General features: G+C 43.8%; 2 protein-coding genes across 3 annotated transcripts; one reads left to right on the top strand and one right to left on the bottom strand.

Moving 5' to 3' along the window:
• Positions 1-77: 77 nt before the first annotated feature.
• On the top strand, positions 78-15,347 carry LOC117582521 (protein pinocchio). 2 transcript variants are annotated; one of them, XM_034270319.1, is made up of 6 exons: positions 78-356; positions 11,254-11,329; positions 12,019-12,268; positions 12,338-12,545; positions 12,675-12,684; positions 15,335-15,347. In XM_034270319.1, the coding sequence occupies exons 1-4, from the start codon at positions 266-268 to the stop codon at positions 12,542-12,544; spliced, it is 624 nt and encodes a 207-aa protein (XP_034126210.1). In that variant the 5' UTR covers positions 78-265; the 3' UTR covers position 12,545; positions 12,675-12,684; positions 15,335-15,347. The 2 variants fall into 2 exon arrangements, with proteins under 2 accessions (XP_034126210.1, XP_034126211.1); XM_034270320.1 differs by lacking the exons at positions 78-356; positions 15,335-15,347 and adding an exon at positions 9,464-9,925 and having other exon boundaries at positions 12,338-13,314.
• LOC117582523 lies at positions 13,686-15,399 on the bottom strand. Its single transcript, XM_034270321.1, has 4 exons — positions 15,181-15,399; positions 14,827-15,124; positions 14,567-14,773; positions 13,686-14,508 (listed from the first exon to the last, which is right to left on the bottom strand). The coding sequence occupies exons 1-4, from the start codon at positions 15,361-15,363 to the stop codon at positions 14,384-14,386; spliced, it is 813 nt and encodes a 270-aa protein (XP_034126212.1). The 5' UTR covers positions 15,364-15,399; the 3' UTR covers positions 13,686-14,383.
• Between the last annotated feature and the right edge of the window lie 56 nt (positions 15,400-15,455).

Raw genomic sequence — 15,455 nt, 5'->3', positions numbered from 1 at the left:
TACACCCATCATTCCATTGTTCTTCTCATTAATTGCAAACTCTCTTGGCCAACAGATGAAAACGGGCAGCGGCAACAACAACTCGTTTGGCAATAACAGCTACAACAACAACAGGAGCAGAAGCAATAGCAACAGCGGCAGGGAGGTAAATCGTACCACCACTAGCAACCATTCCCTGGTGCAGCAACAGTCGAGGTCCTCGCACATTGTCACCGAGTGGGAAGACGGCATCATCTTTGACGTGGATGATCCGGACTTTTGTAACATGACCGGCGGCGTTGGCACGTCCGTTATTGATAAGCTGACAACCGCCACCAGCAGCTGTGCCGTTGCGCTGAGTAATTTGAATTTTATAGGTAAATATATGGCTATAATTAGCTCCCACCACTGTATTTATAGTCTAGACATCAGTGTAATCTCTGTTATTTACGATTAGCTAAGGCAAGGGAGGCGGGCGCCAAACCCCTGAACTAGTTCGTCGGGAAAAAACTTTCTGTTTTTTTGAGTTTGCCATGTCCAAACCTTTGCACCTTTGCATCAGCAGCTGCAGTGGCTTATCAACCGTGCGGTTTTCCCACTTGGCAGTCAGCAATCCAATAGATGTCTCTGGATTGGCCCCTTTGTTTGTCCCACTTCAGGCAGGAATGCAGGGCCGGGCCGGGCAGTGCAAGGCATTAGGCTTGTGTCGGATCGAGCGGAAACCGCTGTACACTTTTATTAATGCCAATTGCCGGGCCATAGTCTACTTTATCGCTGAGTGGCAGAGCACTTCGTGGCCTGATAATGGCTGTATATAATGCCAAATAGCAATACGGCCATCAATTATACAAGTTATATTAAGTCTTGACAATGGCTGCGGCAGCCGCACTCTGTCTTTAAATCGATTCGCCATAAATTTAGACCAATTTGGGTCCGTTTTTAGAAACAATATCCATCGAACATCCCAACGTCCCATCCCATGTCCATCCATCATTTACGTGCTACTGAAAAAAAACTGTCTCTCGCCCCAATATCGTTTAACTAATTGTTTTGTCTGCTTGTTTATCTGCGATCTGATTAGCCGCCTTATAAGCGAAGCGAAGCGTGCGAGTCGGGCCTATTCACACGTTTCGCTTGTCAGCAAGAATTTGCGAAATTCACGCGTTTATCATGTGACTCTCAGCACCAGTCCCGGATCGAACTGGACAGGCCTCTCTCGCGTTTGCCCTCTGTTTGTGTATCATGGCGGAGTGGGTGCCAAAAGAATGGGCAAATATTAGTAATCGTTTTGGGGATAAGGTCCGCAGCACGATGTCATTTCATGAGAGTGGAATATTTTTATTATTATGCATTATTTTTTGGAACACAATAACAATTGGTTTATGACTAGCGTGAGCTGTTTTTTATGCGTGCATAATATTAAGGAGGCGCGGCACGTGTCGCTCATTAAAGGTGGTGTGGTGCGACCATGACCATGAGCAGGATATAATGCCAAAATTGGTAAAGGAAACTACTTGCCAACCCAATCTATAGCTTCATTGAGGAACTAAAGGAAATAAAGCAACGCGTAACGACATTCCCACTTATGCAACCCCTTTCCAGAGCGCCCCCCACAATCATCTTCATCAACGCATATATGCGATGGATCATGAGAACCTCTGTCTACTTTCAGATGATTACCGTATTGCATCAGACCATTTGCAAAGTGCTTCGCGTGGCTAGAGTTGCGCATATGAATTCTGGGTTCAATTGGACCTCGGAATCAAAATCTGTCTGTGCACATAAGTTCATTACGTTTCAGATCAATTGAACAAGTTCAGAATGATTTATCCGCTTTTAGAAACAAGTGAAATTAGTTTCGTTTTCCTTTAGAGATTCCCATGAGTCATTTTCTAAGATATTGTCGTAGTACATTATATCACTTATCGTAATGGATGTCGTGGAATTGTTGTCTTATCTTAACTGATCACTCCTCCACCTTATCTAGCCGCACTGTTCCCCCGCATTGACTCATCCTCAGCGCACTCTTACTTAATATTAAATATACAACTTTTGAATGGAGCTGTCGGTACACCGCTCTCTGTGATGCACTCAGAATCCAAACAGTAGTAGCTTTCAGCTCGAAGCTCCCATGTAAAATGCATAAAGCTGATTGCATAAACATTTTCGCTTTCACACAAAAATGCTTATTGAAGCGACAAACGTAGTGACAGTTTTGTTGTTTTTTGTTGTATTTTAAAAATAAAGTCCGTTTTGGATTTCGCAATGCGCCGTGCTACCGCTGCCTCCTCCCTGCAGTGTCTGTCTGTTTTTATGTTCCCATGCTCATTATAGTCGAGACCATACGGAACGCCACGCGCAGCCCATTCGCGCCTTGTTTAATTTGTATGGAGTGGTGGCCCCTCTCGTCTCGTCTCTGGCTGATAAGTACCGCCAACCCCCTACCGCCTCGCCTCTTATTGCGCAGCAGCCAGCAGCCCCTCCACTGGAACATGACATAGAAAAGCGATAGGGCGGCGGAGACGTGTGGCTGTGGCTGGAATTCAGGTACAGAGGAATCGGGATCGGGACAGACGCCACCACGCCGCCGCCAGCTGTCATTTCGGTGGCGTGATGGAAAGCCTCTAAATTCCCAGTCTGGAGTCTGGCAATTAAAGGAATTAAATTAGTATTATTTTTTCGGAAGTAACATTCCCTCTGTGTACTCTTGGGATCAACTTTAATCTCAGTTCTCTCGAACTATAAGCTCCCACTGAATTCACATCTCATTTCTATAGAAGTCAAATATCAATAACATTTCTCTGGGAAAGCCAAAGTGTATCCAGACTCGAGGTGACATCAGTTTATGGCAGCTATAGAACGACTCTTAACCGATTTGCTTAGGTCGCATCTGGTTATAACCTCTTCGTTAATCCATTGCATAGCCATAGCGTAACGCAACGTAGCGGTAACGTAACCCGACGTGTGTGAGCGAGTGTGCAAATCGTCAGCGTCAGCGGTTGGCGCCGCTTTGCACTGGAACGTGTCTTGGCTGCAACTGAGAAGAGGCCCGACACTACCTCTACAATTGTGTTTGTGTGCTCTTTAGAGGATTGATTTCAATTCCAATTCCGTTTCATTCATTCATTGTTCTTTATTCCTTTTATTAATTTACAATTTTAACACACACATAGAGAGAGTGAGAGAGACAGAGAGAACCGAATGGCAGTGACAACAACGACACCGTTCAACGGGTAGTAATCGGTTTAAACCGGTAAATGTCAACGTACTTCCATTGCTCTCTCACGCTCTCGCTCGCGTGCGCGTCTGTTTACATTGGGCAAATGTTTCATACGGACGCAAATCTAACAGAGATGTTATTATACCCTATACATAAAGGTTGTATATAGTTTGAACAGATGTTTGCAAAATGTATGGGGGAAAACAAATAAAAAAATTTAAAATACAAGCAGAATCTTGAAGAGTAAGTGCTATAATCGGATTACCATAACTACGAGAATAGTTGTCGATGTTAACCGTTGCAGCTACATGTGTATTTACCATCATTTAGTCACCACATGGTTTCGACAGTATCAAAAGCTCGACCCTTGGCTTGAGCTTGCTCTCTTGTTGATTCTGTTGTCGCTGTTGCTGACGTTTTTCTCTCACTGCTCTGACGCTGCTGCTGTTGTTGCACTTTTCCTTATGCTCTTGCACTTCGGCTGCTCACGATCATGATGAAGATATTCAAATGCGATGATTACGAAGATGCCAAGAGTTGCGACGTCATTTAGTTGGTCGCACCACTTTATTGACACAAAACTTGCTGTAAATTCCCATTAGCACCGCAAACAAGTGGTTCGAGTAGAGGTGGAGCCTAACTTAATTCAGCTTTCAGGTTCCATCTTCAGCACGTTTCTCCTTTCTGGCGACATTTTCTAAACATTTATAATCAAAAATCTTGAATGAACACATTTAGGACAGCAGTTAATTAAACAAACTAGTTATTTTATTAGCTAGAAGTATGCTAAAAATCAAGCAACTAATGAACTCACTTCATTTTGATGAATTCATTGAACAAATGGCGGGCAACAAACCAGATTAAACTGAATTCTCTCTCTCTCTCTCTCACTTGTCACGTGTAATTAGCCAACCCTTGCATTATGCAAATCGCTAATTAGATGTTCCTTCCATACTTCCACAAGTGTTAATTGCACGCACGCCTAGGCAAAACCACAAAATTCCCTCTGTACCCAGTCGTACCCCATTGGGCACTGGGCACACTGCTGTTCGCTCTCTCTCCCTTGCTCCGGTCTGTTCTAGTTTTGATTTTCATTGCGCACTTTGCCTTGGAATGGGATTTTTGCAAAAACCACGATTTTGCGCCATATTCATGAGATTGCGGTGGAAATAGAATAGCAACAAAAAAATACCTTGGACCAGCGATCACTGGGTTTGGTTTAGGTTTTGCATCAGAAATTCCAATGCAAAAATATTCCACTATCGATCAGTCTGGTAATTCTAGGTTCTGACTTCCCACAAAAAAGTTTCCCATAAGTACAGGCACTTTAATTCTCTTTTTCCCACTAATTTTGTCTGACATTCAAATAAGTGTATTGCTATTACGATTCCCTGTTAGATTTTAGATGGGAAATACGACTTTAATTGTACGGGAAGTTCATGTTTGTTGGTATTGGTTCAAAGTGGACAAAAACTACGTGAGTTTTGCTCACATCTCTGTTTGCCAAAAACTTAAGTCAGTCTTTGAACAGTTGGATCCACAAAATGTTAGCTCAAGAGAAAGCGTTATTAAATGGCATTTTAAAGTTTTATTCGTAACACATTTCGTGGGATTCCTCGTGTTAGAAGTGTGAGCACTTTATGTTTTTATTAGCCCATTGATTGATTGTTTTGTGTTGCTTTGATAATCTCAAATTCTATATGGAATCTTTACTGTGCGTATGAGGAAGTTTTCCATTGTGTTGGCTCACTTTTTATGACAGTTATTCGCAACTAGGAATTGCTTTAACCAAGGCTTCTAAGATATGGATTATATGCTCATATTATTATTTTTATTATCTAGTGCTTGTACTTTAATCCATTGGCAAGGCAGCTCGCAAATGTTAATCTGGTTTTGCGGTGGGACTTTTATCATCCCAAAACATCTGTCATGACTCGTGTCTGTCATCGTGATACACAATAGAACGAGATCTACTAAAACTCGTGGAAACGAACTTCCCGAATAGAATAGAACAAGTTTTTATTAATATTAATGCGCTTCCAATTAAATGTTAATATGTACCTTAAAATATGGGAAGTAAATATGGAATCTCAGTCTGATCGACTCATCATAGCTGACGATCGTGTTACACAGATTGCTGCTGTGACGAATGCAATTCAGTTTCCCCTCCCAAGTAAATGACATTGCCCAGCGGGTGGGGGTCATGCAATAAGAGTAAATATAAGCCACCACCTGCTGTAACCTCCCTTTCAGTCAGGGGCAGGGCCTCAGGCCCATATCAGTCATACGTAACTCCATTGATCTACTACAATGTCCAAGGGCTGAGATAACAAGTCATAGACCTATTTATAGAGGCAGCAGCCTATCATTTTATCAGTCGTCAGTATGTAAATTCCTCTGGCCGGAACTCTTACAAAAAACATTTGCATGGGAAATGTGGCGGGAGAGGCCAAAGTTGAGGGTCAGTCGTACGGCTTCTCGCGCTTCTAATTGCCCTTGTCAACAGTTTGGGCCTGAGAACACGTAAATCTCTCAGACTTCCCACAGAGAGCACTTAGTGCACTTATCTGCGATTATAGAACAAAATGCCGCAAAGCTTTGAACTCACTTTCGTTCGAATGGAATGGAATAATCTGCCGACAGACGAGACGAGACGAGCCACGCCCCATTTTGACAGTTTACCCACAAATACTTACGTACTGAGTACTGAGTACTTTTCCCCCATTAATTAAGTAAACGCTTTCCATAGTACAGAGCCCAGGCAGGTTGAAATTCCGAAAATCAGTTTGTTTTTTTGGGTGCGAGGGAATCCCGCGAAACGAGTTTTTGTGTCGCTATTTGAGCCACAACTCATTAGCATTGCCATGTGAGGCTGCTGGCTGCTGGATCATGATATGATATGATAATGATAATGATGATGAGCAGCAGATCAGCGTGCGGCGCTACACATTATATGGGGCTGTAGATTCCACCCATAAATCTCCTCAAATGAATCACACGCCCACAAAACAGTCTTATGATCATCAGAGTTGGTCGAGTTGGTCGAGTTGGTCGAGTTGGCCTTAATGTGTCTCAAATTCAAAACAAAAAGCTGAGCTGCTGGTTCCTGATTTGCTCTCGCACAGCAATTGACGTCAGCACCTGGGGGTCGCCTTTTGTTTTTTGCATTTGATTGGTACGAGTATATGGACAATCCATCCAGCGATGTTGTTATTTACACACCAGCCATCACAACAATTAACAGATACAAACTCCCCGCACAGTCAGTCGCACGTTCAGGAGCAGCTTTATTTGCGTAGCTGCGGCACAAAAAAACAGAGCCACTGCCGGTCTGAGAGCCAACATTGGAGCCACCATTAGAGCCACCATTGGCTCTCAATGGCAGTGCCAAAGAGGAAGCGCATGTCTTTAAGTAGCACTTGAAAACGCAATAATGGTACATTGTTATTGGTCATATTGTACTGTATTTATGCACAATTCCATCTCAGTTATATATTGGCAAACAGCAGCAAAAAACAAACTATATTTGCACAACGGCAACTTGAATACCCTAATTTGTGTGGGCTTAATGGCAGTTGCAAAGACTGACTGATAAATGCATTACGTATTGTTGCTGGTAGAGTGTTGATTGATCAAGTGGCAAATCATTTGCTTAGTTAAAGTTGTTTTTACAAGTAGGAAGAGTAGCGATTGGAAAGAGAGTATGGCACATTTCTTTTGTTTTTTGTGGCATTTTACATGGAACTAACCTACTTTCTATCCACTTTCTGAAGAGATAACTACAGAGCTGCAACTCTATGAACATTATTCTATAAAAAACTGAAGGCCTTAAAATTCCATAAAATAGATAACTATACCAAAAAAAAAGTCACCTACAAATTTCAGGATCAATAAAAAATCCCCAAATATTCGAAGTATACAGTCCGACAGGGAAACCCCTCAGTAGCCCCACATTATCAGCTTGGAATTAAACTGGAAAATATATTTATACATATTTGCATCGCTATTCTGGGTTTTTTTTTATATAAAGAATATAAAAATATAGAAAATCCTACAACACCATTTGACCGCATTATAAATAAACATTTTGCTATGCCGGAATATCTGTTTGAAAGTTTTCAATATAATAAATAATTTAGGAATTGCGCGCAATAAAAAGATATTTATGATATCCAATCTATTAGAAAGATTGATATAGCGCCACGGCAGACTTGTAAATCAAGCGATAAGATACCTAAAATATAGCAATCTTTTTTGTCATATAAGTAGATCATCCGGTTTCGAAATGTATTGTAATAAATAGACTGGAGTATGGTCTGGGGGATATATTTTTAGCAGGAAGACTTGACAATGGGGCGGAAACTGTCTCCCTCTCTGCCTCGCTTTTGAGGTGTCTTCAGGAAGAGTATAAAAATACACACAAGCACGAGCTGCAATCGTGTGGCTCTTAATAAGTTTTCAAAAGGTTGGCAAAATACTGTTTAAATATTGTTATTTTCGGACTAATATCCTCCACGTTTTCTGACGCAATTACGTCCGAGATGAGACCAGATGAGATGAGGTGAGAGTATGTCCCAAAGCACAATTGCCGTGCGACCTTCTCAAATGACAATGGTCCCTCGATTTCAGCTCCATCCTCGTCTCTTCCCCCTGCATGAAATTGCGCCGTGGACTGCAGAGTTGAATGCCAGTCGCAAAAGTGTGCCCCGGTTCCGAGGGCTTCCTCATGGAACGAGCCGATCGAGACGCTACCGTCGGAGGGGGCATGTGACGGTCAAGGGGATGGTTGCCGTTCTTGCTTTCTAAATAAACATTAATTGTTTATAATATATGCTACACGTACACATGCATATGCATGTGTGTGTGCTACATAGTATAGTCGGCATGTAGTTTTTATGGTTGACCGTCGGTTGGGTTTCACATCGTCACAAATTGCCGACGCTGAAATTGCATTAATTTGTACGAGGGTCGCCTTGGGGATCTCGCTTTGCTTTTTGGGTTCGGTTTGTGTTCGGTGCGGCCGGGGGTTCAGGGCTTGGAGCTTTCGGCTTTGGGTGCTGTGCTCCCTTTTCGTTTGTCTGGCGAAATTTGAGCTTCCACCATGCGAGGCGACGCGCGACTCTCTTACTCTGTTGCGGCACTTGGCAAAATGCGAATTTTTTTCTTGTCTCCTATTAGCATGCCAACGTTAGCGAAAAAATTTCCATTCTGTCGGTGGAATTGCCTTGGATCGTATATAATGAGAAGTTTAACCGTTACACTTTGCAAGCCTAAAGTGGAAAAAACGCTGGGGAAGTCTGCCACGCGCTTGAACCACTCCCCCCGTAGGTCCCAAATGATAAGATTAGGGTAAATTGATAAGCGTAAAACATGTTTATGAGCGACATGCTCTCTCTCGCTCTCTCTTGCTCGCGATTTCCAAAGAAACAAGATGGGTGGGTTTACCTGTACCGAACGGTTTTTGCACCGCACCCGTGCCCGCTCGCTCTATACATCTCTATTTAGTTTATTTACCACCTGCTCATTCCTGTCCACTGTACGATGGTACGTGGTCCCTGCCCTTGTCCGGCGCTCTACCTGTCAAAGAATAAATGATTTGTTATTCAAATGAAATGCGTCCGTTGACGGGTCGACGAGGGTGCTTCGCTCGCTCTGACGGTTGCCAAGCTGTTGCTGTTCCGCTGTCTTTTCTACGTCAAGAACCCCGGCGGCGATTACATTTAGTCAATGTACTAGTGTCCGTCCGGTACGTTGGTACTTCCATGTAAGAGTATCTCTGATAATGCAGTGGAAGGTGGCATATAGGGTGTAAAAATGCAGCAGATATGTAAGGCTGTAAGTGTATTCCCCCTTGCCGTTTGACTTCGCTCGCTCTCTATCTCTCTCTGTTTTGCTTTGTTATCTCCTCTCACACACACACACTTGCTTGCTTGCTTGCCGCTCTCCTCTGTTGCCAACTACCGCTAATTTGGTCAGCATCTGACTTTTGTTTTTGGAATTTTGCTGTGATTTAACACCCCCCCCCCCCTGCTGACATACCGTTTATTACGAATTTGATGAGTGTGTGCATGCGTGTGTGTCTGTGTTTGGTTTCGTTGTATGTGAGAAGCTTGGCAAGTTCAGTTCGTTAGCTTTGCTTTGTCATCCGCAATATCACTTTGCGCGCGGTGCGCTCGCTCTCTCTCTCTCACGCCCGCTGTGCGCTCTCTCAGCAAAGTGAGTGTTGGGCTATAAAAGCGAGGCGAAGTCAGGCCAGCGCGTTCATTCGATTCCACCGCTTCGGTCGTGCATGCCACTTGGTCTTTGGCTTTCCAGAAAAAATCAATTCCGTTTGTCTCAGCGGAAGCCCAACTATAAAAGTGCGCTGTATAAAAAACTTTCGTTATTGTTTGGATATCAACTCGATGAACAACTGAATACCGAATAATAATTGCATTGCATTTCCACAAGTTAACTGTCAACATCGCGTGTGAAAAGTTACTTTAAAAAACACAAAACAATACCTAAAACGGTTACTGCTCGTTTACAAGCAATTATAAAAGATAATTTGATTTGTTGTGGCTTACGCAAGGCCAAGACAACAATACAAAACTACAACAAAAAACAAACAACAAGACAAAACAAAACAACAACTGCGACTAAAATCCCAATTTGGATTTATTAATAGCGCAGAATAAATAAAAAACAGAACAAGCGTTCAACAATTTTTGTAAAAATACAACAAATGTAAGTATTTCCGTGCCCAAAATAAATCAACAACAACGAACAGCAGACCCCAGACCCCCGACCCTCTCCCGCTTTCGTACATTCATCTCTCGTTTGTAGCTGTATATCTATGTATATCTATGTGTCGTGTCTGTCCGTCTGCCTGTTTTTTTATGCGCCTGTGTGAGTGCCCTTCTATAAATAAATAAAATCAAATTAAATGCAACTAGTTGTGCCGTGGCAAAGAGGCAAGGGGCCGAGTGTCAGAGCCGCCAGAGATACATAGCATGGCATGGCTGCCGCATTCGTTCGGATAAATTACAGCAATTTTCGTTTTTTTTTTTGCGACGTTTTGTCGCCGCAGCATTAGCTGGCACGCAAACCCAGGCGAAATTGCAGTTAGCGAGTGCATGAACCAGTTGCACCAGGCCTCGATTTGCCTTGCCTTGCCTCGGCCTCTGCTTCTTCCGCCCTCTGTCTTCTCCTCTGTTGCACATGTTGCATGTTGGCTTTTGGGGCGTTTTAATTTTAGCCCACCATTCGCCTCTTGATTATACTTTCACATACGATCCAAAGTTATATATAGAACACGGATGGTCGCCGCTTAACAACGCAAAATAAATTTATGATGCTGCCAGGCCAGACGCAGGCGGCAGTCAGTGCCTGAGCAGGCGGAGGTGGAGGATCTCTCTCTCTGCATATATTGTATGTTTTTTTTGCAACTTTGCCAAAATCGTAGACAAGTTTTTACTACACCCAGCCCTTGCCGCACACCAACACAACACAATATTTCGTGCAATTCCAAATAATTCGCACATTAAAGTTGTTTAATTGTGCGGCGCCCCCATATCCAAAGCAATTGAAACTATACATCGGATGACGCACTCAACAACACAGATCTGCGGCCTCCGTTTTCTGTTTATGGTGCTTTTAACCGGATTTTAGCGGTTTTTAGCCCCCTGCTCCATGCATAACCCACACCAATGCCCAAACCCCACTCCTATGGCTCAATAGTTGTTAATTTTTAAGCCAAGAATGTCGTTCGATTTGTATTTGATCAATATTTGAATGTATACAAGAAGACAAGAAGGTACAGTTGTGTTGGTACAGTTGTGCTTGAATTGAAAACTGTCATTGCAAGTCTTGCCTCTGACATTTCAAGTATTTCACACGCGCACACACGGGCACACACGCACACGCACCTGCACGACAAGCTCGTTTACCTTCGGGTTGTGGCTGTGTCTGTTCGGGGTGTATTTACCTGCAGAATGACCCCCACACGATCTCACCTTGTTACAATTGTTGAACTTTTGTATTGATTTGTTTTCTTCTACTTCTTTCCATTGCAGTGCCAACAGCAGCATCCAATATGTCGATTGCCAGCGTACATGGTCCCCAGATCGCCGACATTTGCAGTCCCCTATCGTAAGTATATAAATATAGACACAAGACACGATCATCTCCATACACACTGATTCATTTTGTATTGCTGGAATAGCGTTTCCGTTTTCATCGTATTTATTTTATGCGTATTTTAGCCAATTTTATGTGTAAACAATGTCAGGGCCCTGGCCAGAGGCCAGCCAAATGTAAGGTTGGGGCTACTACTCATTCATGATTTTTTTTGCAATCTTATCATGCACACACAGTCGCCCGCCGGTTAGGGTGCAGAGTACAAATACAACAATGGAAATAGCAACACCTGCAGTATATATTTATGGCCACGACTTTGGCCCATTAATGAAAGAGGGGCAGCAGCAGCAGCAGCATTAGTCGCAATCGTAGTAGTCACACCTTTGTATTGGTAGCCATTATCTTTTGTCGCTACCGAAAAAAAACAAAAGCAACTTGCCGCCGTCATGCCGCTCACATGATCGAGCGAAAGTCTCGCCGGCGTCGCTGTCGTCTGTGTACAGTTGCTATTTGGTTCAATCATCCACAATCTCTCTCTCTCTCTGCGTCCCACACCACGCTACTCATTATCATAATCACGCCTGCTAGCGCCTGCCACCTCCACCGCCACCCACCAAGCAAGGTCACGGCTGCCTGACGATTTGTCATGACTCTGAGCTAATCACGAATTTCCCTCCCTCTCTCTTCTCTCGTTGTTTTAGGCATCACAATCTTGGTTTGTCCGCATCGTTGCCAGATCTAGTGGGAAGTCCCCTGGAGATTAGCATGGACAATGTGATGACCATTGAGGAGTTGCGACAGCATATGGGCTCCTGCTTCACCTGCGGCGTTTCCTGGACAGATGACCACGTCTCGTTGGATTGCAGCGAGTGCGGTGGCTACAGCCTGGAGCGTCCCTGCCCCCTGTGTGACGGCCAGTGCGGTGTACAGTGGAAACGTGATTTTGCCATGGTGAGTAGTAAATGAATTCCACTAAAAAATAAGCAATCAACTAACAGACTCTCTCTTTCTCTTTTGCAGTCCCATGCCTGCAGTCAAGCCCGCTGGGTGGGCGTGTGCATTAGCTATCCGGAGGCCGGATCTGGCGTCCAAATGCCCGTTGTTGGTGCTGGCGCTGGCACATCGTGTGCTGCCGCTGCGGCGAATCAGTTGCGTTTGGCCCAGGAGCTGTGCTCCCGTCTGGAACAGCTGTCCACCTCATCGGCGAGCAAAAGTGCTCGCACCTAGAGCCAACAGAGTTCCTCCAATAACAGCCAGACTGCAGCAGCACCGCCTAAACCAACTAAGACACACCCGCACACACTCATTCATCCAGATAGCAGTTAGCTGAAGGCAGCCCCGCGGCACCGGCACCATTGTTGGGCGCCGTGGTTCCACCTCCACACACCACCACCACACACCGTCTCTCACCCGTAATTTAGGGCTTAATTGCTAAGCTTTTTAGTTGTTAGGTTTTTTTTATTGTTGCTGTCGCGTTTGAGAATTCTCTGTTCATTTTCATTTCTATGATTATTACTTCTTTGTTGTACTTTGTTCGGTTTCTTCGTTGTGTGATTAGCTAAGTTCTTTTGTTAAACGTTTCTTTTGCGCACACATGACCAGCACCAGGAAAAGACTTCTTCTTTCTGCTTAGACTTTTTAAGCCAAGTTCTTTCGGCAAAAGGCAGTGATAACGGTGATATTAGGGCCAGAAAGAAACGTGAACAAATAGTGAATTTAATAAGAAGTAGCAACAAACTAATGTCTATGTATAGCTACAGCTAACTAAATCTGTAACTAGTGTTGATAGCGTTGGGATAATAATACATTGTATACAGAAAACACACAGAAGCAAGAAGAGTAGCGAGAGCAGCAGCGAGAATAGAGCCAATCGAGAGATTGTTTTGTTGTTGCTTTTGTGGTACGAGGCACAAATCAAAGGAAATCAAAAGAAACCCCAAATATTGATGGTGCATTCCGTAACGAAACAAAAGAAAATAAAAGAATCTTAGCTTCCATTTAATGCTCAAACTCAAGTAACTCTCTCGCTCCCTCACACCCACTCTCTCTCTCTCGCCCAAGGGGAAAAGCGAAAGCGTACAGCAAAACAACATAGAAAAAAAGTAGAACAAAACAACGCACATGGGAAACAACTAACAGAAAAAGAAGCATTACTCAAAACAAAAGTTGAAGATTTTCTGTGAAAATCCATATGACACACATCTAGAAGAAGTTTACACCTAAAGTAACTAAATATATATACAATAACTACCAACTATATATACATTATATACCTTATATATATGTCAAACAGCATACAATATATACACATATGAATATATATTTAGATATATTTTTAATGTAGAGATATGTTTGTGTGTAAAAAGACAAAGGCATATTTTTTAAAATTAAAATGAAAACATACTTAAGCTATGCGAAAAAATCGAAAAAACAAAACTCCTTCTGTTTGGTTTATTCTCCAACTGTTGCCAGGCCGCCTCCCTCTATCCATTATCATCTTGCCGAGAATTAGTTGCCATTTGTGGCGCCAAGTCATCATCTCCCGAGTGACTTGTAAGCCACAAATCTAATCAAACCAGCAGCTGGGCGTGCCGCTAAGTTCCACAGCAAACAATCTGACACTGCGGGTTAACGCGAAAAATATATGACGAACATTACAAAAGGGTTTTTGGGGGATTTAGCCTGATTTCACGAGCAAAATTTATCGCCCTTTGTTGCAGCAGCTTTCAGATTTCATCATTATGTGTCTCCACTCCACTCCACTCCACTCCGATCTCGTTTTGTAAGCATTTCTGGTTTTGATCATTAATCGTTTGTTATTGTGCCTTGGGGGCAACGCTGTTGGTGTCCCACTTTGGCTTTATTAACGTTTCTGGAAAGGCAGTTTTTATCACTACCACTGCCTCGTAGCAATCGTAGTTGCTGCAGCAATTACACTTGTTGTGTCTAGATTACTCGCTACTCGCTGGAGGGACTATTCCAAGAACTTTGGCCTTCTAAATGCTAGAATCTTATCTGTGGAAGTAACTGGGGACTGTTTGTTGCACTATAAGCTATCATTTCCGCTTAATAACTTTTGCCATGTGATGAGTTGAGGCAACAGCAGAGACTGCGACTGCGACTCTTGCAGCTGCGGCGACGCTGGCGCACATACCAAATGGGTGTATTGAGGGACACCAAGCTAGTGCCAGCTGCAAGAGAAGTTTATCAACAAGGGGGGAGCTGAGTAAACCTCTTGACAGCACTCACATTTCTTGGTCTGCACGTACTCCACCTCAGGCGTTGGGTCCTGCAATGGCATGTGCGCCTGCAGCTCATCCAGCAGCTCGCTCAGCTCCTGTAAGTCCTTGGCAATGCTGCATAGTTCCTCCTGCTGAAAGTCCGGATTGATTTGCTTGCACAACAAAATTTGACTAATGACATTGCCCAGATTTGAGGGTGCGGTGCGGGAAGGAGCTGCAGGGGGAAGCAAAATTTAAAACACAGAAAACTTGGCAGCAAAAACTTGCCATAATATTCGGTCATATCGAGCGGCACCAACTGTATCAAACGATGACTCTTGACCAGCTCGTGATGGAACAACTGAGAGAGATTGTAGAGCAATGTGAGGTGCATGCGCTCACTGGGACTGCCCAGACAGTGACGTGGCTGTGGGGTAATCAGGTGTGCCGTGTGCTTGCAAGCATCCAGGCAGCTGCGTCTCAACTTTCGTATCTTCTCGCGCAACTCCGGCGAGTCACGCGACTGCCCAATGAAGATCAAAAGCTCTCGGAACTGTGCCACGCTGCAGTTGATTTCGGTGATGAGCTGAAGAAGAAATAACAGAGAATTATTATGGGTATCGAAGAGGTCTCCCTACGCACCTTCTGTGGATCCCTCGATGGCAGCAATAGCTGCGGCAAATAAATGCTCAAGCGATGTGCTATAATCGTGGAGTTTCGGATAGCCAACGCTGTGCTGCTGGCCACGCTAGCCGCTGGCTTCTCACCCAAGTCCTTAAGCGCAGCGGCGGCAAAGACCCCGCCAACACCTCCGCCATGCGACATGCTTGGCTGCAGACTGAAGGCAGCCAGCCACCAAAGTAGGCTATAAAAAGCATAGAAAAAATGCAACTGTCCATCCTTCTGTGTGGGTGTGT

The sequence above is a fragment of the Drosophila guanche genome, unplaced genomic scaffold (genome assembly GCF_900245975.1).
Source record: "Drosophila guanche unplaced genomic scaffold, DGUA_6, whole genome shotgun sequence".
In the NCBI taxonomy this organism is placed as follows: domain Eukaryota; kingdom Metazoa; phylum Arthropoda; class Insecta; order Diptera; family Drosophilidae; genus Drosophila; species Drosophila guanche.
The sequence above is the reverse complement of the archived record's forward strand: the minus strand, read 5'-3'. Positions and strand labels throughout refer to the sequence as shown.

What these genes read in the sequence shown, in the direction of transcription:
- LOC117582521 (XM_034270319.1), top strand. Translation starts at nt 266, where the DNA reads ATGACCGGCGGCGTTGGCACGTCCGTTATTGATAAGCTGACAACCGCC. An exon ending in GACATTTGCAGTCCCCTATC is followed by an intron (nt 11,330 to 12,018) that starts GTAAGTATATAA and finishes TCGTTGTTTTAG; the next exon opens with GCATCACAATCTTGGTTTGT. An exon ending in GGAAACGTGATTTTGCCATG is followed by an intron (nt 12,269 to 12,337) that starts GTGAGTAGTAAA and finishes TCTCTTTTGCAG; the next exon opens with TCCCATGCCTGCAGTCAAGC.
- LOC117582523 (XM_034270321.1), bottom strand. Translation starts at nt 15,363, where the DNA reads ATGTCGCATGGCGGAGGTGTTGGCGGGGTCTTTGCCGCCGCTGCGCTT. An exon ending in CATCGAGGGATCCACAGAAG is followed by an intron (nt 15,125 to 15,180) that starts GTGCGTAGGGAG and finishes TTTCTTCTTCAG; the next exon opens with CTCATCACCGAAATCAACTG. An exon ending in CGATATGACCGAATATTATG is followed by an intron (nt 14,774 to 14,826) that starts GCAAGTTTTTGC and finishes TTCCCCCTGCAG; the next exon opens with CTCCTTCCCGCACCGCACCC.